A 20,527-nucleotide genomic window follows, 5' to 3' on the forward strand; every position below is an offset into this window, starting at 1 on the left:
TGGGTTGGGGGAGTTGCTTAGGAGTTTGTTTGTATCTTTTGTTTAAATCTTTCTATTATTTATTGTTTATGACTACTTTTATGCCCCTAAGCCCTTATTGGCCGAAGGAAAACCTATCCTTCTGTATGCAGGCTTTTTTGAATAAAAATGGTTTTTGATCTAATGACTCCCCCATCAGAATGAATGACTGTGTGATGCAACAACCACATGTGCCTGGATGCAGTGGGATCTGGTGAGACAAGCTATTACGGTCTGTTTTCAAACCCCGAAAAGTGTCTTTACACCGTTAGCCTTTCTTAAATATACCTTATTTGTAAATGGTTCTTATTCTGTCATTCATAACCTATGGTATGGTATTTATCCTTTGTGTGGCTTCTTGGAGTAAGCATTGGCTCTGAATCTGGTACCTGGCTACTTGGTCATATGCTACTGACTAACTTGTGGGTTTAGTGCTCAAAAGACCATGAGTGGACTGTTTGGTTCGTGTTTTTGAATTCCAAGGACATCCAGAAATAACCTAGGTTTCTCTTGGTCCAGGATTTGTGGGGCTACAGATTCTATCAGGAAGGGTTGCTTTTCCCTAGATTATTTTGGGGCTAGAGGTTCTTAGCTTCTTTACATGTTGGCAGCTATGGGATGTCAAACCTGAACACAGTTGCTGTCTAGAGGGCAAACACCCCTAAGGTCACAGACACCATGCCACCATGCAATTACACATTTAATATATTTCAAAAACTGCTTTAAATTTAGACTGCTTTAAATTTAGGATTTACTGCTTTAAATTTAGAAATCACTAGAAAATAACAATTAAAACACCCAGAAAATCATAATTAAGGATGTCAGAGTATTCAAACAAAAATAGAAATGGGAGCAGAAATTGCCAGTGGGCAAATTTGTTTCCTGCCTTTAAGCCAGAGGCTGGGGAGAGAACTTTCAATTTTGAATGTCACAAAAATGTGGTCCAGTGCTTATGAAAACCACTGTTCTTGGCTTGAAAGTCTCCTGGAAGATCAAGGAAAATTAGGTTATTCTGTTGACAAAGTCTCCCATGATATTCTTGTGAAGAAGTTGGTAAAATGTGGGCTGGATGAGATAACAGGTGGATTTGTAGCTGGTTAACTGACCGAACCCCAAGAATGCTCACTAATGGTTCCTTGTCATCCTGGAAAAAAGTGACAGATGGGGTGCTGCAGGGTTTGGGCCAAGGCCTGTTCTTAAACATCTTTATAAATTTCCTGGATGAAGGAACTGAGGGAATTCTCATTCAATTTGCAGAAGATACCAAACCAAAGGATGTCACATAGAGGAGGGAGAAAGGTTGTTTTCTGCTGCTCCAGAGAAGCAGACGCGGAGCAATGGATCCAAACTACAAGAAAGAAGATTCCACCTAAACATTAGGAAGAACTTCCTGACAGTAAGAGCTGTTCGACAGTGTAATTTGCTGCCAAGGAGTGTGGTGGAGTCTCCTTCTTTGGAGGTCTTTAAGCAGAGGCTTGACAACCATGTCAGGAGTGCTCTGATGGTGTTTCCTGCTTGGCAGGGGGTTGGACTCAATGGCCCTTGTGGTCTCTTCCAACTCTATGATTCTATGATTCTATGAAACCGGGGTGGGGTGGGGGTAGCTAATGTAGCTAATGTTGTAAAACTCAGAATTGTGATTCAATATGACCTTCACATATTGGAGAACTGGGCCCAAACTAACAAATGAACTTCAATAGGAACAAATGTAAGGTTCCACACATTGGCAAGAATAACAAGCTGCACAATTATAAGATGTGGGACACCTAGGTTGCTAGTAGTACATGTGAAAATGATATAGGGGTCTTAGAAGATCACAAGCTTAACATGAGTCAACGATGAGATGTAGCAGCAAAAAACCCACAAATGCTATTATAGGCTACATCAACAGAATATAGTGTCCAGATTAAGGGAAGTAAGAGTACCACTCTATTCTGCCTTGGTCGGACTACACCTGGAATACTGTGTGCCACAATTTAAGAAGGGTATTGACAAATTGGAACATGTGCAGAGGAAGGTAACCAAGATTATCAAGGGTCTGGAAACCAAGCCTTATGAGAGATGGTTGAGGGAGCTGTCTTCCAATATTTAAAGGGCTGTCACAAGCCTGTGACAGGAGATTCCGACTAAACATCAGGAAGATCTGTCTGGCAGTAAGAGCTGTTCAACAGCTCTTGGAATGGACTCCTTCGGGAGATTGTGGACTCTCCTTCCTTGGAGGTTTTTAAGCAGAGGTCTGCCATGGATGCTTTAGTCAATGGGATCTCATATTTCCATGGTGCCCTGTGTGATGCCAACCTTTGGTGCCCCTCATCTCTTGCCTTTCATTCTACATCATACTTGTACAGAGCCGTCTTTAGCATATGTGCCTCCGGGGTGCAAAGATCCGCCCAGCACCCCCAAATGTAGTTTAGTCCCCAAATTAACTTTTATTATGCCTTATGTCACTATTATCTTTTGTTAAATAGTGCTCACACCTGCACGGCTCCAAAAGGAGTTTGTGTGTGTGTGTGTGTTTTGTTTAAAACCAGCTTTTCTAAAGTAGACAAAGAACACATTGGGAATCGGTGTAAAGACTCCACGCATGCGCTTACAGTCGTAGGGAGGTGTCTGAAAGATGAGACAGGTGGGCATTGTGTGCGTGGGAGAGCCATCGTGGGCAGCCTTTCATTGTGGGAGGAACCTTATTTCTATAGGAGCTGGGAGGGCCCTTGCGAGCGCGCATATACGAGTTCTTCTTGGGAAGGTTCCGGAGCCTGTGCGTACTCCCGTCGCTAGATAGGTGCATTCTCTTTCTGTCTGTCTCTCCCTTTTTCCTGTCACCCCCCCTCCTCCTCCTGGCTTTGGTGAGCGAGACTTTCCAGAGAGCTCTCCCTGCAGCAGCATTAGCAGGCAGGCGGCGCAAGATCAGTCGTGTCAAAGGTGCCGCTGACCCCGCTGCCACATAGCAGCTCAATACAATACACTTAGGCAGCTTCAGCAGTGGGCACCTGACGCCCCCCCAGAATTTGGTGCCCGGGTGCCCTGCACCCCTTGCACCCCAGGTAAAGACGGCCCTGTACTTGCAGCACCCCAAGGCTCCATGCCCAATGCAACAGTCACACTTGCCTAAATCTGCCTCTCTTGCCTAAATCTGCAACTCCTGCATTACAGGGGGTTGGACTAGATAATCCTCAGGGGACCCAAGGGGAATTTGTTTCCCCCCAAATAATCATAACATGCATTCTCAGTTTCCCTTCTCCCTTACTTCTTCATTACAGATGACTTCTAAGTTTTAAAAAGGTAAAGGACCCCTGGACAGTTAAGTCCAGTCAAAGGCAACTATGGGGTGCGACACTCATCTCACTTCAGGCCAAGGGAGCTGGCGTTTGTCCACAGGCAGCTAAGTTGTAAACAGAGAGGAACCTCTTTTATGTAGACTGTGGTTCAAAAGCCAGTGGCAGAATCGTTCCCGAGCCCCACATTTTCATCAGTGGAGTTTTTCTGTCAGAATGAACTATTGCAGGATTGCTTGGTGATCAATGCTATTTGAAGAAGAACATTCTGATGAGGGGATAAACTGGGGGCTAAATGAGGAATTAAAAGACTGTGTCAAAGTTTCTTCCCTTATCATTTTGATGTACAAAGAAATGCAAAATTTATCAATGGTTAAAGCTTGTTTAAAGCACTGAGTAACAACTGAAATAGCTATGATCAGCTAGGTTTGTATGTATGTTATCATGAAAAGCATTAATTTCAGAGAAGGGAGTTTTTTTAAAAGATTTTTTTGTCAGAAAAAAACTGGCCTGGTTCCAATCAACAATTGGTTCAGAAAATGTCATGACAAAAATCAAGAAGAGACATGTATAAAAGCCAGCCCCCAAGAATAACAAACTTCCTTAGCTGTTCTCTCACTTCAGCTCAGGGAAAGAGAACTTATACCATATCAAAATCAGGGGAAGCTGTCTTAAGCAGACAGTTTTGGGAGGAAAGCACATTATATTATCAGCCATAGACAGAGCATGAAATCTACTGTTCTGCAGATAATCCCCCCCCCCTTTCACTGTTCTCTCTCCTTTGATAGTTTTCAAATGTATTTTATTTCCTTATTAAAGTAGAGACAACATTTTGGAGAAATTCTGATGGGCAAGTTTGAGAGTTTCTGGAGTGCTTATCTTGCTTTTGTTGTGGCCAAAGGGTATTTGTGAGTAGAGATGGAGGGAAACTTCAATTCAATTCACATCTAAAGGCAAACCTACCTAATTCACAAGTTATGAAACTGTATGCTAACCAAAACGGGGCCATTCCTCAAAATGTGCACTGTTCCAAATTTAGGAATGCAGTAATGTGTTCAAAAATACATACATTGGGTTAAGTGTGCATAAAAAAGCACTTATTTCTATGGAAGATAGGACTTGAACCAATGGTTTCAAGCTGCAAAAGAGAAGATTCTGACAAGACATACGGGAAAACTTTCTGACAATAAGAGCTGCTCCACAGTGGAACAGTCTCCCTCAGGAGGTTGTGGACTCTGCTTCCTTGGAAGTTTTTAAGCAGAGGTTGGATGGCCATCTGTCATGGATGCTTTAGCTGAGATTCCTGCATTGCAAGGGTTGGACTAGATGACCATTGGGTCCCTTCCAACTCTAAGATTATATGATTCTTTGGTGAAAATAGCATTTTAAAAAGCACGATTATTAGGGGAAGCTGCTTTACAAAAATGTTTTTAAAATGAAAATTGCATAGAAGCATGCGTACATTATGAGAAATTTGCACTAAAAGGCTGGTGAATTTTTCATGGAGACATTTTTTAAAAAAGAAGTCTAATTCTGGAAGGTTGTTTGCAGGAAACTATATCTCATTAATGCATTTCACTGTTTTTTAAAATGTTTATATGCAAAGCAAACAACATAGGTTTCAATTAAAAACATGCAAGAAAACAGAAAGTTATCAATTAGTTCTAGCTTTCTCCTTTTAGCTGCCCTGAACTGAGTGAAATCATTATTCCATCTCACCAAGCATTTTCAGCACTGACCAGCAGTGGCTCTCTAGGGTTTCAGATGGAGACATTCACAACCCTTCTTGTGACTAACCACTTGCCCATATCCAAGCTTTTTTTTAAAAAATAATAATTGTTGGCTAGCTAGTATTGGGGGAGCCCGGCAGTCTGGTTAGTTTGCTGCCACCCCCTTTGTGGATGGCAGGAACTGAAGCCCTTTGAGCTTTTTCAGTCCTGCAGTTCCAGGGTTCAGAGTTGGAGACAGAGCTCAGTGTGATGTTAACATCTCTCAAGAAGAAAAAGTGATCTACTTGAGGAAGTAGATCCTTGGAAACTTTAAAAATAACTTGCCACATTGATAGATATGTAATTTTGGTGTGTGTCTGTGTGTGTTTTAAAAGTACTTTAGGAATGGAGAGAAGAAGCCAACTCCAACAAAGTGGTGAGAGGAACTCTTTGAGCACAACTATATTTAAGAAATCTGAGACTCTGGGCGTGGTTTTGAGTGTAGCAGTGGCACTTCCACTAAATACTGGTGGGTTTCAATAATGATACCAATGATGCTTGGGCAAAAGCAACATGACAATTTGTTTTTAAAAATACCAGTCACTGTCCGCTCCACACGTGTGCAGTGTCAGCTGCTAAAAACACAGCTTGCTGGTTCGTATCTTGAGATGAGATGCTCCTTGGAGCTGCAGTTGTGCTCTTAGAATGATTGCTTTGAATGCTAAATGCACAAATAATCATGGAGAGGGCAGTCTGGGGAATTCTGCATATTAGGGTTAATTCACGTGATGTGATTCCATGCATGATCACATCAAGGGTCTTTATCCAGTGTTTGCACATTGATAAGATACCACACACAAGCATGTTCGGAATTGGAGGCAGTATGTCTCTGCATATCAGTTGCTGGGAACCCCAAGTGGGGAGAAAATTGTCGCACTCAGATCTTGTTTACTGGCTTTCTATAGGTTGGTTGACCACTGTGAGAACAGGATGCTCAGCTTGATGGGGTTGTTTGTGATAAAAGCCAAACTAAATTTTATTGCCCTGGCAGATCTTCATAACCATTTCAGGACCACTCAATCCACAACAACTCCACAACAGCTTTGTGGAGGCCATGATGCCCATAGGATTGTCCCAACATATCATTGGCCCAACTCATATAGCAAAGCACACTCTAGAATTGGTCTTCTCTATCTAGACATGGGACGTGGGTGGTGCTGTGGGTTAAACCACAGAGCCTAGGACTTGCCGATCAGAAGGTCAGCAATTTGAATCCCTGTGATGGGGTGAGCTCCCGTTGCTCGGTCCCTGTTTCTGCCATCCGAGCAGTTTGAAAGCATGACAAAGTGCAAGTAGATAAATAGGTACCACTCCGGCAGGAAGGTAAATGGCGTTTCTGTGCGCTGCTCTGGTTCGCCAGAAGCAGCTTAGTCATGCTGGCCACATGACCTGGAAGCTGTACGCTGGCTCCCTTGGCCAGTAAAGCGAGATGAGCGCTGCAACCCCAGAGTCAGCCACGACTGGACCTAATGGTCAGGGGTCTCCTTTACCTTTGCCTTATCTAGACATGATAGTTTTCTGAAAGCACAGGATTTTACAACCTGTCCTTTGCCATGGTCAGGTCACTTCTTGTTGAGCTTTGGAGTCACAGTGATCAATACCTTCTGCTAGGGTAGAAGAGCACTTAGGATCATCTGGCCCTAGAGGTTACTGAATGGCCTAGTGGGGAAGCATCTGCCTTAAATGGAGGGATCCTTGGTTCAATCCCTAGCATTTCCAGGTAAGGCTGCACGTTTCCTATCTCAGACTTTGAACAGTCACTGCTAGTCAGTGTACATAAAGCTGAACTAGATAGGCCAATGATCTGATTCAATATAAGACAGCTTCCTGCATTTCTTAAATGCCCCTTAAAGATGATGAGAGTTGGCAGTGTGATCATGCCTGAACAAAACTGATAAGAATTTAGTAACTGATGCTAAATTTATAGAGTGATTTATGAATTCTCTGAATCCAGGGAATGTATCTCCTCCTCACAACTTATGACCAGCAGGCACCTTCCAGCCCATGATGCTATTTCCTAGAGTCCTCTGACCCATTTATAATCAGATTCCTTTCCCCAAATATTACTCTGTTTCCCAGCTGGCAGTGATATTCATGAAATATTCCTATTGACTTATCAGTGTGAATCCCTGAAGCATTACATTTTGGATGACCAACCTCACAAGAGGTGGCAAGTAATCACAGCACACAGCCACAGATAATGGAACAAACTGTCTAATAACCCAGCGGTCTTGCCTTAAAGGCCACTTGCCAGCCAGATAATTTTACCATGCAATACAAGCATCATTCTATGTTCCTTTCATGGAGAGTCATCAGTTCACCAGATGTGCCCTTTTCATCGTCTTCGAGCCAAACCACTCACCTCCTTTGTGGGGCTTCATTTCATTTCATTGTGGTTGTCTCATTTCTTTTATGGGATGTGGTTCTCCCTGACTATGACTTGTTTTTCTTTGGGCTTATGAGGAACTCCAATTTCCATGTAAGAAACGTAATATACATTTCCCTCCTTGAAACATCCTTTTAATGAAAATGTTAGCCTTCAAAAGGACATGTTGTAAGCAAGAAGCAGTATGCATGCAGGGAAAAATTTGATGGAAATTCTCTAATGTGACGAGACTTCACTCATGTCAAGGGATGGAGTACCTGGTCTGTGACTCCTATGTCCACCCCTACCCCTTCTTTTTTTAAAAAAAAAATGCATCTCAAAATCCTACAGGCTCGTAGATCAGGTGCCACACTACTAGTCACCTCACCTGAAGAAGGATATTGTAGAGCTGGAAAAGGTCCAGCAAAGGGCAACAAAATGATTAACTGGCTAGAGCAACTCCTTTATGAAGAACTCCTTTATATAGAAAAGGTAAGGAGGGGACACGATAGATGTGTACAAAATTATTCATGGTGTGGATTGAGAAGGTATTTTTCCGTCTCTCAAACAAAATAATAGAACTCAGGAACAGCCAATGAAGCTGTATGCTGGAAGATTCAGGACACATTTCCTTAAAAAGTACTTCTTCATGCAGCACATAGTTGTGGACCCCCCCCCCCCCCCGGAAGTTGAAGTGGCCACCAATTTGGCTAGCTTTAAAAAGAGATGAGACAAATTCATGGAGGGTATTAGAGGTTTCTAGTCATGATAGTTATGTTTGACCTTTGCTGACGGAGGCAGTATCCCTCTGAATCCCAGTTGTTAGGGACTGTAAATGGGGAGAGTGCTGTTGCGCTCAGGTTCTGCTTGTGAACTTCCCATAAGCATCTGGTTGACCACTGTGAGAACAGAGTGGGTCTTTGGCCTCATCCAGCAGGGCTCTTCTTACTATCTTATTGGCAATAATTAAGATGAGGGAAAAACTATCCAATTTCTTCCTACTCCATCCATATCTATCTGTCCATAACAACACACCCTCAGAGACAATATGCTTCTGAATACCAGTTGCTGGGAATCACAGGTGAGAAGGCGGCTATTGAATTCATGTCCTGCTTGAGGTTTTCCCACTGGCATCTGGCTGGCCACTGTGAGAAGAGAATAAATAATAAACTAGATGGGCCTTCATATGTTCTTATCCACGCAATTAGTATTACCTTTACTTTGGCTGTAATGGTAACCAAATCTGAAGTTTTTTTGTGATTACTGTTTTACCATCAACTTAGACTACACAATATGATATGGGAAAGCTAAACAGTTCATTTCTACTATTTTAGCCTAATTGCACATAGTGGGATGGAACATTGGGAGAAAAAACCCCTTTGAAAAGTTAGATAAGCAACCCTGATTAGTGAAATTGTTTGAATTTGTTTAGTTCACATTGCCATTTTTCTTTAGTCCAAATTATAACCTTTCAATTGAATGCAATAGAACAAAGTCCTCTGCGTATATACCAACGTGGTGGGAGGCTAAACAAGGAAGGGAAAATAAGGGCAGGACTTTCCAGAACTGTGGCTTCCTGAGAATGTTCTTGGGTCAAGAAACAAAATGTTCAACCAGAAGCAAAGCTTGGGAAGGGCTTTCTGTGGCTGGAGAGAAGCAGTGGTGCCGTTAGGTAATTTTAGACTCTGGACTTCATGGTCTTAGGGTGGGGAGCTCTTTAGATGGTAATGTGTATTACTGCACCTACTTTAAAATATGGTGAGTCAGCTCTGCTGTGCCTAGGGAAACCTTCTGCTCAGTCTGCTGAGTGGAGCACTAGAAATTTACCCTACAGTCCTGCCCTGTCAGTACCACTGGTGAGAAGACAGGAACAGGCCCCTCCTGTAATGATGCAAAACCACAAAATATGGGCTGGAATATAAACAGTTTTGATATGCAAAGCACAGTTGGAGAACCTCAAGCACAGGGGTCAAATGTGGCCCCCAAGTTCTCTCTATCTGGCCCTTGAAACACTCTGCTTGGTGACATGCCCTTCTAAGCCACATCCCTCATCAGCCCTGCTTTGCACCTTCCTCAGCTGTTTTTTGCCTGGCTAGTCTGCGTCCTTGAACTCTGATAATGTCTTTTTTATTTTTTGGATGGAGACTAAAGAAGGGTATGTGAGTGTGAGTATAAATGAGTCTGCTGTACAAAGATAAACATTTTTTTTTGCTCTGCTGACCTTTTCCTCATACCTCATCCACCACCAGCAGGTGGCCCCCAGAAGGTTGGCCAAAAGGAAATGTGGCTCTTAGGCTGAAAATGTTCTCCACCTGTAAAGAAAGTAAGGCTACTATGTGTCCAGCTTTATTAGGACAGCCCTCTGTTTGAAGGGCGGTCCATTCCAAGACCAGTTTAAATATAAAGAACCACAAGAAGGGAGAACAGGGTCCTTGTAGTTGCTAGTCCACAGTCAACACCTGGTCAGGGACACAGGTCATCTGGTTGCAGCCTTCCCTGCTATGGTGAGACTGTGTTTCTACTTAGATTATAGTAATTATTCTACATTTGCCTCTAGACATATAAATTAGCAGATGCCAATTATATGCAAATCCTCTATTTTCAGGGATGGGTTTTCTCTTGTCTTGTGATGCATTAAAGAGATAGCCAACAATGTACAAAGAGAAGTCTTTGGTCTTCGACAGCTCCAATAGACCCAACAAATTGCAAACTTCAAAGCTTTGACTCATGTCCCAAATAAGAGCGTTTTTCTAATATATCAACTATTATTATACCTCCTAGTCCTTAAATTTGGGTTATGTGGCGCTTGTATGACAGGGGTTGAGGGTATGGGGGCAGCAATGCTTCATGAACCCTGGATTCTCAATGGAGAGTACTACAAATCCATTATCACCAGCAAATGAGGGAAAATGTAATCAATTATGTATTTTCTGAGGCCTGAAAGCACCAGCAGTAAATACCAATCATATTCACTGGATTAATGTCCACTCTGGACATGGGATGAATAAATGAACATTGTAAATTTCTTCCCCCATTTGTGTATTCATTGGAATACACTGACATTCCCACTCATACACTGTCCCTTCTCATTGTCGCCTAGCCTCCCTCCTTCTCATCTGGCTATTTAATACCTCTTGTTGTCCGACATCCAGAATAAATTTCCAGTTCCTTCAATGGGTGTCCCAAACCTGAAACTAGAACAGCATGGATGAACTGAGAGCCTGACATCTGAGATTGTGGGCTGTTTTATTGTAGCATTAAGGAATCTGAAAAAGCTTGGCTTGAGTTGCTTCCAAGAATTTGGAGCTTTTCAAGATTCTAAATGCAATCCCCATTCTAATCTCCATTTCACCTACAGCCCTTGCACTGCAAAAGAATGTGGATCCACACGGTATTATGTTGGAAATAATCTGCTTTTCGTTATCCAGAAACAGTGCATCTATAATACCAATACACAATTATCCTGCATGACCAGGCTAGAACAGAGGCTGGGGGGCAGGTAGGACAATTGGCATGCACCTACCTTTTTGAAAGGGCCTACTCCAAGTCCCCCTGGTAGAGGCAAAGGGAGATCTTTGGTAAAGATGATTGAAATAGAGCCTACATTTCCCTTCTGGCCTAGGCCTGTTACCAGCTTTGCATGACTGGGTTCATGACCTCTTTAAAGAATTATATATTTTCCAGAGCGTCCCAGGTTTACAGAAGCCATCCCAATTTCTGATTTGATCCCAGAATGTCCCACTTTTCCTGAAGATTTCCCTATTTTCATCAGAAAGATGTTGGAAGGTATGGAGTTAAGCAACCCTCAAGCCAAGGAGATAAGTAACTACACAACCTTTAGAAGACATCAGAAGGCAGCTCTGTATAGGGAAAGTTTTTTAATGTTTAATGTTTTATTATGTTTTTATATATGTTGGAAGCTACCCAGATGCAACCTAGTCAGATGGGTGGGGTATAATAATGTCGTTGTTGAATAGGGCATCCCTATTTTCATCAGAGATATGTTGGAGGGTATGAGGCAGCTATCAGGCCTAAAATGAAGCTTTCTATATATCAACATAGCCTTTAAATGTTGGTGCATATTGCTACAGTAAACCAGGATATCAAAATTATATGCCAGGCATGAGAATGTTCAAGGCAGCAGTTGTAAAAGCATGCAGAAACAGAAATGTCATTCACATTGCTCTGAATGTACATCAAGCTTCCATGTTTTATTCAAAACGTGTATGTGTACCAAACATAATGAAACAGTTAGAGTATTTTTCTTATAAAACTTATAAAATAATTAAATAGTACACTTTATACTTTGCGCTTCTTTTTTTTTACACCATAATCCATACTTCTATGTAACACTATTTTGCTGTTGCTGCCACTTACTTGGGAAGCAAGTGAGAAAATAAAAAGAGGGGAGAGCTATGCATTAATAAATTAATATTTTTACATCAAATAATAAAAAATGACACATTTTTAGAACAAAAGTTTGCCGAGGGAGGAAAATGTCCCCTAGAAAGTATAAGTTTACAACGTTCAATATTCAAGACATGGAGAATTTAGAAGCCAAGATATGGTTCCAATAATCATTTCTTAAGCATATCACAGAGAAGGCATGTATTTTGTTTTGTTTCATTTAAGCATTTGCAAAAGCAACTCCTATTTTTAACTGACCACTGTCTGCATTGGTGCTGATGGGGCTACTTTTAGTTTGGATCAGTGAAGCTGAACTACATTCATCAAATGAAACTGTGGAATTGGGTAGAAACAGAGGGAAATGTCATTTTTAGCCATTCCTCAGAAAAAATCATTAGGTTACAATCTTTCTTTAGTTGTCTCAGTTTTGGTAAAGAGAGAGAGGTGATAGTTTGGTCCTCCAAATGTTTGCAGTTTGGGCATCCAAGATATTGTGTGCCCTGGTTCCATTGGATTGTGAGCGTACAAATATCAGCACCACTGCAAAAAATAAATTGTGTTGGTGTTTGATTATTCTGGGCTAGCTACCCAGAACAAATAACACAGATCATAGGCTTGGGTCCCACATGAACAAATGCACATGTTCATGCAGAAGGCATCAATAGCTTTCCCTGTTTACAAACTGTGCATTGGCTCCAGGAGGCCAGAAAACCCTCCAGAGTGGCATTTTACATGAGGGAATAATGGTGGGGTGGCAAAGAGAAAATAAATGACTCAATTTGCAAAAAGCATTGTATTGTACTGACACATCGATCAGTGAATTGAATCATGCAATTTGTTCTTATCTATTGACTTTATAATCTAAAAACAACCATATTAATTTAGAACCCTGTTTGAATTCACCAAGATTAATTTTGCAACTTCAGAGTTTCCAGAAACTGGTTTATGAATTTCATGCAGACCACTTATACTTTTCTGGCAACAGCTGAGTTTTCTTTCTAGGTGTAGCGCCTGGAAACTCAAGTTTTGCAGGTGAAAGACCTAGTTTCTGCAAGTTCTCCAAAAGTTGTGAGTGTTCAAAACTGAATTGCAGAAAAGCTTCAGTCAGCATACAAGACTCATGGCATGCCAGAATGCCGATGGGATTCTGGGATTCTGGTGATCATTTGTTTCAGCACTGATGATAATGATGCCTAACAGCAAATGTGAGTTACTTGAAGAATAAAATGCTAGTCTGCTCATACTACATAGCAACGCCCTAAATGAAGATGCTCTAAAGAAAAGTCCTGTTTTGTTCTCTTGGATGGGCATCTCAAGGAGTGCCTGCCTCTCAAGTGGTTAGTAAACCATGACTGAGTTACTAATCAAAGTGAAATGGGGAACAAAATAAAACTAAAATTCTACCATGATATAAGCCTTGCTTTCCCAGCAGCAAGTGAAATAGAAAAGCACCTTTTATCTTGATAGTGCAGTAATTGTGCTTACTGTGAATAACATAATGCCTATGTTATATACAGCAACACATTATCTCAGCAGCCACCAACGTAATTTCTCTGGAGTTGTTTTCTGCTTGTTTTGAAGGGCTATGCTAACTAACATTGAAATAGCCAACATATCTCTTCGTATTACAATGATATTGCCTCATTGCAGGTTCTGTGTGCATACCACTGAGCAGAATATGAGCACCATTCTGACTGTGCTACTCCACTTTGGAGATCCGATATGACCATTAACAGAGTAGGGTTAATGACAAATAGAAAGAAGGCTAAAAGTTGCCTCCATCTGCTAGCATTCAAAAATACCCTGTTTGGAAAAAGTCCAGTCCTTGTGTACTAATCCTTGGTTAAAAGCTGTACCATAGAACATCTTGTTCTACAGTACCCAAGTCTCTCCCATTGGTCATTTGTGGTTCTCGAAGACCTTCTAGAAAAGTTTGCCATCATCTTGCAAGGGAGGCTCTTGCCATTGAAGTGTTGGACCGACTCCATTCACATCAGTTCTTCCGTGTGCACGATTTGCAGCATTGCTTGCCGTAAAATTTGTGATTGCAGACACCATGCTGGGGGACCAGATGGCACCAAGTGAAGAAGTCCACACAAGAAGGATCATCTGCAATGGTGAAATTCCAGACAAGAATATTTAGTATTTTGTAGTATGTCTCAGGAACACTGAAGCTCAGGGACACTTCATGCACCTGGACTGGTTGATGACATGGACATCTAATCGCTCCCATGAGTGCTCTGTTCATGTGATCTGCATTAACACTGAAGACTCGGGATTGCAGAAAAGCTTCAGTCAGCATACAAGACTCATGGCATGCCTGGATACTTACCTGTAAATTTCTGCTAGCTTTCTTTTCAGAAGGAATACAACTCATGCAAATATGAGATGAATGCTCCTATTACCTGGTTCGTTTCATACATGTAAGCTGCCTCCAAGGACATGCATTTTCTGTCTGAGAATGTCAAGAGCTGTGGGGAAGGGGATGGGTTTCTAACTAAAACAAAAAACAAAAACCCAAAAACCAAACACAAACCACCAAAATGCAGATACCTGAAAACACCTATAAGGAGAATCTCTTGTTCAGCACATCTCATGCCCAAGAAAGTCAGCCAAAGAAATCTCTTTCACATGTATGCAAATTAAGTTTTGCTAATAGTATTGAGTTTGATCCAGAATGAGACTGTTGCACTTAGTTCCCATGGGACTTAAGTCATGACTGACTTTACAGATTCAGTTCAATGGGCCCTAACCCCTAAGGTTAAAAAGGAATGTGGCTCTTAGTGTGAAAAATAGTCCCCACTCAAGCCACAAAACATCTGCTTAGAGACATGCTTCTTAATGTGCTGGACACATTGTGCTATGCTTGTTACATGAAGTTCTCCTGTACACCAATCTATTCAATGGCTTTCTCCTCTCTCAACATGGAATATGCAGCCACAGCATACTATCTGTTAGAGTAGTCCATATGTCATGGAGCACACTGGGAGGGACGCAAACTGACAAATATCTATGAGGTGCAGGAGGATTTCAGATTATATATTTATTTTTACTCCATTCTTGAACCAAAAGTCCCCTAGAGCAACTTACAGGTAAAAAGAAAAACAAGCCAATGCCTGCCCCTCAGGCTCCCAACTAAAGGACATGACACAAAAGGAAATGAGGAGGAGGAGGAGGAGGAGGAGCAAACTGAGACATCAGTAAGTGCATTGCAGAGTGCCTGGTTGAAAGAGAGGGTGGAGAAAGAGAAGGAGAAAAGAGTCCTTCCATGCACTGGAAGTATGGCCCAAATTCTCCAAAAAAGAAACACCACCCCCTTTTTTTAGACTATCATTTTTAAAAAGCAAAGATCATTTGGTTTAAAATATTGCATAGCTGAAGCATTCTGTAGTTTGGCTGCAACTGATTAATGCTTTACCTAAAAGTGAATAGCAATGAATCATGTTGCTACTCTAGAAATACATTCCTTAACAATTTAAATTGCAGCATTAAAGCAACATAAGTGAAACTTGGGAAAGATTTACTGCTGAGTTCAGCTATTATTGGAACATGGGAAAGCCTTCCAGTTTGCCCTCAAAACTAGTAGTTCATAGTACAGGAAATTGACATGGCTTTTAATCCGCATCCTTTTTATTTCAGATGAAAGGCTTAAAACTGATGGCACAGAAGAGACTCTTTTCATTTGTATAAAATCACTCACATCTTGACATAATACACAGGTTGTCAGCTATTGGCCCAAAGATCTCCTGTGACATGAATAGTTCAGTGGCAGAAAGAGGCTTGACTATTACAGATTTCCCTCGTCATGGCTTTGATCTCAGGATAATCCATAAATTATTGGTCAAAGTCATGGTTCCAGTAAGGACCACATGAGCCTGCCCTATAAGGCTAGGTGTTGGAGACAAAAACAAACAATTGTCTTGCCCACAGGGATGTAAGAATACATCCTTTTCAGTTTTCCCCTGCATTCATTGCACACAACACCATATCCATTCCACTGAAGTTCTTCTTCCAAAACCTACGTTATTCATCTCACCATCTGATGTGGCAAAATTACTTAATTTATGTAATTTTTATAATTAATCATATTGGTGTTACATTATTCCACCCCATTCATTTCATTACAAAGTAAACACATTGCAAATGATTGGGAGGGGGGAGAGGTAACCAGTTATGTATCATTTGCAGTCTAAAAGCAACAGCGAAGTCAAATACTGTTTGTATTCACTGGACTGATTTCCATTCCAGACATGGAACAAATAAGTGAAAATAGGTAGTTTCCTATTTCTATGTCTGTTGGAATTATCCAACATCTCTACTTATCCAAAACTGTTTTCATTAAGGGCTCATCCAGACTTCCTTTTGTACCATGTTTCTAGGCATAGATCCGTAGTTTAAAACTCCATGTCTGAGCCCCTTTGTCCCCCTCCCCCCAAATCCCTGCTGGCACTTTCCTCAAGAGAACCCATTATTTACCACTGAATCAGCACAAACAGCAATCCACCGAAAATCTGCATTGCCATTTGTTCTGATTCAGCAGTAAAGAACAGGTTTTCCTGCTATCTACCAGCCCTCTTACTCATGTAAGTCTGCCTTCTTACATACATCAGACCCAAGAGGTGCCACTGGCTGTCAGCTTCCGCCTCTTTCATTTCTGTGTTACCATTAAGTAGGAAGAGGGATTGGAGCAAAACAAGAATTAGTTAGCTCTACCTGTTTCTGGCTCCACCTACTGTTGGCCTCTCTGGCTTTCAGCCCCACCAGCCACCACTGAGCTTTGAGTTACAGTACCCTGCTGAGTGATGGAAATGAGGAGAGGGGGAAATGAACAGAGGAGCAGACCTAGCTTGTCTAGGGAAGCATGTTAACTCTCCCTGAAAGGCTCATTTCTTTCTCATGATCTCTCCCCAATGACTCACAGGGCTGGAACTATGTGGTGGGTAATTGAGAGTGATTGGCTTCAATACAGTTCCAGCACAGCTGGCTGTGTTCGCTGGTGGAGACAGAGACTTACAGCACGGTGAAGAAATAATTGATCTCCAGAGCCTGAAGACCTAGTTACAATAAAATCAGAAGGACTTCTACAGCTGCAGGGAGGGGGAAGGGAAGAGACTGGAGTGAAATGAGTAACAGACACTGGACAAGAAATCCAGTTAGGGGAAGAGAAATGGAAAAAATACCGTCTCAGGACAGAAAGTGGATATTATTATTGGTATTAATTGGGCAAAAATAAAGGTGGATGAAACTAGACCCAGGAACTTCTTGGAATGATCCATTCCTGGAAGTTCAAGGAGGGGAGGAGATCTACACACACACCAAAAAACCTCTGGAACTCAGCAAAAATAAGTTGTTATGTTTGTGGGTTTTTATATAAAAATGGTAGGAAAAAATAAGGAAGCAGTAAATTCAGGCGAGGACTTATTCGTTCATCCCTTTTGACTATCCAAGATTCAGTTGATTCTAATGATTTAGGTCTACCTCACAGGTGAAAACGACTCATTATATGACTTGTGGAGGGACTCCAACTCTGTAACAGGACACAGGCTTTTTGTGCAGATGGTCGCAGGTTCAATCCTTTGCATCTCCATTTAAAATAACAAGGTAGCAGGTCTTGGGAGAGACCTCTGTCTGCATCCTTGGAGAGCTGCTGTGAGTGGCAGTTGGTCCCATTGGGAGTGGCGGGGTGGAAGGCAGAGAGACCAAGAGCATGTAGAGCCAGAGTCAATGACAGAGAGAGCCAAATAATTCTAGGTTTGCCCCCACCCTCCTAGCTACTTAATGGCAATACAGAGACTAGGAAGGGGAAAGATGACAGCCAGTGCCATCTCCTGGGCTGGATGTAAGTAAGCAGGCAGATGCCAGGGCAAGGTGGCTGATGTCAGGTGGAGCAGTATCCCTTGGTCGTTGCTGCTCAGAGTAGATGACACTGGGTTAGGTGGACAGTCTTATCAGGAATAAGGAAACTTCCCATGAGGCCTGCATGGAATAGACCACCATAGACAGGTGATGCCTAGTTCTGCAGGTCTTCCATATGTTTTTACCCATATTTTGCCAACTACTCAGGCAGAATTGTCTTGTCAAACAATTCAACCATTCAGTTCTCACTGGCCTTTATGTATCAGCTCTCAGAAAGGGGCAAAGCTTGGGAGATCTAGTCTGCTACACATTTACTTTAAACAGTGGGACAGTCTTTACCTTTCTTCTCAGGGGCAAGGCAGAAATTAGTATTGCAGGCTCTTGACATTGCGGGCTTCTGTTGAGGCAGGCAGCCCACAGCTGGTTGACCCTGACGAAGGCACTGGACAGTCCGTGTCTGCACTCCTCCACCGCATGTCACTGTGCACTGTAAGTGACAGAAAGGATAAGAGATTTTACTTCTATGAGGACCCCCAGAGCTCCAAGCATTGAATTCCTTTCCATTTACACTTCTTCCACATGAATCTTTTTGATGGTGTTTCCTGCTTGGCAGGGGGTTGGACTCGATGGCCCTTGTGGTCTCTTCCAACTCTATGATTCTATGATCTTTCTATACAAAGCCATCAAAGGAGTATATGCATTTGACGCTTGATCCCTGAAAGGTTGAGGGAAAAACCCAAGGGTGGTAGCAAGGAGTAGGGTCATTTCAGTGTTACAACCTGCATTGTAGAACTTTCTTCCTGGATAGGTCTACACATCTGAGTCTGTATTTCTAGTCAGGCTGTGCACTGGATCCACCTAAATCCCAGATCTCAAAATAAACCAGGCCAACTGGGGTTGACCAGGGGTTTGACTGGGTTGGGCTGAGGCTGCTTCAGGTCATACTGGGTCAAACCCTCCCCCCCCAGCAACCTAAGGCTGTCAAAGGTGGGGAAGAATCTGGCAGTGAGGAGAAGAAGGACATATGTAGGCAGTCTGCAAGCTTCTCCTTCCCCAACTCCTGACTGTTTGTTTAACCAGGGTTTAAAACATTAATTAAATGCTGTGCAAGACCCCTTGCCACTTGGCTTTGAATAATCCCTCAGGATGGCTAAGAGGTATTAGGAATTTGCCTGCTATCCTTCTCAAGGGGGATGGACCCGGTGTGGTTGAAATACCCTGATTTTATTTTCAAGAAACCCCACTATCCATGAAGATCATGTCCCCATGACACTTTCATCTGATTATGAAACTTAAGGTTCAAAAGCTGCATGTATATGCTATCAAATAAATGCTTGTCTTAGGGATATGGCACTGACAAAGTAAGCAAGTTCCAAAATACAGAAGCTTGTTTGAGAGACTGTGGAAACAAACACAGACTGATCCAGTAATCAATCACACTATTTAAGGAATTCCAGACAATCTCTGTAGATCCCCAAGGACATTGTGCATAAAGATTTGTAATGGTTCAACCACAGTGCAGCCCTCTGAAGATTGGTATGGAAAAGACGGTGGAATGCAACATAGCTGCAGCAGCAGAAACATTGTTATATAAAGCACTTATCGGTTTCCAGACAAATGAATCACTTATACCAAAATGGTGCTGTTGATTCTCCTCTTCTTCCTTAAGTGATGTACAAATCACAGTGACACTGTCAATGGACAGGAAAACAAAGAAGAAGAACAGGTCTAGGTGCCAAATGCAGCCTCTAGACCAGGGGTCAGCAACCTTTTTCAGCCGTGGGCCAGTCTACTGTCCCTCAGACCATGTGGTGGGCTGGAATATATTTTGGGGGGAAATATGAACAAATTCCTTTGCCCCACAAATAACCCAGAGATGCATTTTAAATAAAAGGACGCTTTCTACTCATGTAAAAACACACTGATTCCCTGACCGCCCGCAGGCCAGATCTGGAAGGCGATTGGGCTGCATCCGTCCCCTGGCCTTAGGTTGCCTACCCCTGCTCTAGACCTTTATCTGTGGCCCTTGGGACTCTCCTGAGGCACATTCCACACCAGCCCTGCTTTGCTTGAGTGTTTTTGCCTGACAGGAATGTGCTATTCTACTCTGAGAATGCTTCCTTGCTTGCCTGGATGGAGGATAGAAAGAGATGTGCAAGTCTGAAGAAACTAGTCTACTGTGCAAAGGCAAAATATGCATATTTTTTTTGTTTGCCTAATTTGCCTCTGTAGGCTTAAAAAAGTTCCCTTTCCCTAAACTAGAGAAAGGGAAGCACTTGGTGATAACAAACATTATGAAACATGGTAGAAATGACTGGTTTAGATCTCCATATGAAACCTCTTCTCTCACCTGTTGCCAAGGTGAAGAATACCACCCTGGCACCCTGTGGTATAAATGGTGCAGAGGACATGCTCCTCTGTTGCAGCCTTCCTCCAGTTCGATGTTTGGCTTCATAAGGTTTCGGCAACGGCGCTGTGGGAAGGTGATCAGTTTGCCACTGATACTTTTCTCGCTGCACTGCATTTCTCGCCGCTTCACACCTGGGCCACAGGTGGCAGAGCACTATGGGCAGGAAAGGGAGAATATGTCACTTTCAGCAACTTCCCCTAATATAATGCATTTTTATATGTAATATATGCATTTATAAGCAGACATTACACTAGTATATGCATTTTTATATACAGGCATGCCTCACTTTATTGCACTTTGCAGATAATTGCATTTTTTTACCAATTGAAGGACTGGAGGAGCAACAGCTGCTGCTGCTGCTGGGTTGGTGGTGAGGCTGCAGGACCCTATTCCTCCTCCTGCTCCTGCTGCTCCTTATGAGAATGTG

At 42.3% G+C, this 20,527-nt stretch overlaps 1 protein-coding gene and 1 long non-coding RNA gene across 6 annotated transcripts in view; both read right to left on the reverse strand.

The window, feature by feature from the left end:
- The window catches only part of LOC310712262, a 46,277-nt gene extending 35,598 nt beyond the window's left edge, over positions 1 to 10,679 (reverse strand). For both annotated transcript variants that reach the window (XR_014528819.1, XR_014528820.1), the window contains exon 1: positions 10,559 to 10,679. This is a non-coding gene — a long non-coding RNA (uncharacterized lncRNA). The remainder of the gene's footprint in view (positions 1 to 10,558) is intronic.
- Positions 10,680 to 12,968: 2,289 nt separating this feature from the next.
- The window catches only part of ADAMTS18 (ADAM metallopeptidase with thrombospondin type 1 motif 18), a 95,832-nt gene continuing 88,273 nt past the window's right edge, over positions 12,969 to 20,527 (reverse strand). For all 4 annotated transcript variants that reach the window (XM_083514921.1, XM_083514920.1, XM_083514919.1 and 1 more), the window contains 3 exons: positions 20,041 to 20,253; positions 18,030 to 18,177; positions 12,969 to 13,943 (listed from right to left, as the gene is read on the reverse strand). In XM_083514921.1, coding sequence (XP_083371047.1) covers positions 13,828 to 13,943; positions 18,030 to 18,177; positions 20,041 to 20,253 — 477 coding nt within the window. In that variant the 3' untranslated portion in view covers positions 12,969 to 13,827. The remainder of the gene's footprint in view (positions 13,944 to 18,029; positions 18,178 to 20,040; positions 20,254 to 20,527) is intronic.

The sequence above is a fragment of the Podarcis liolepis genome (assembly GCF_965112155.1).
Source record: "Podarcis liolepis genome assembly, chromosome: 7".
Lineage (NCBI taxonomy): Eukaryota > Metazoa > Chordata > Lepidosauria > Squamata > Lacertidae > Podarcis > Podarcis liolepis.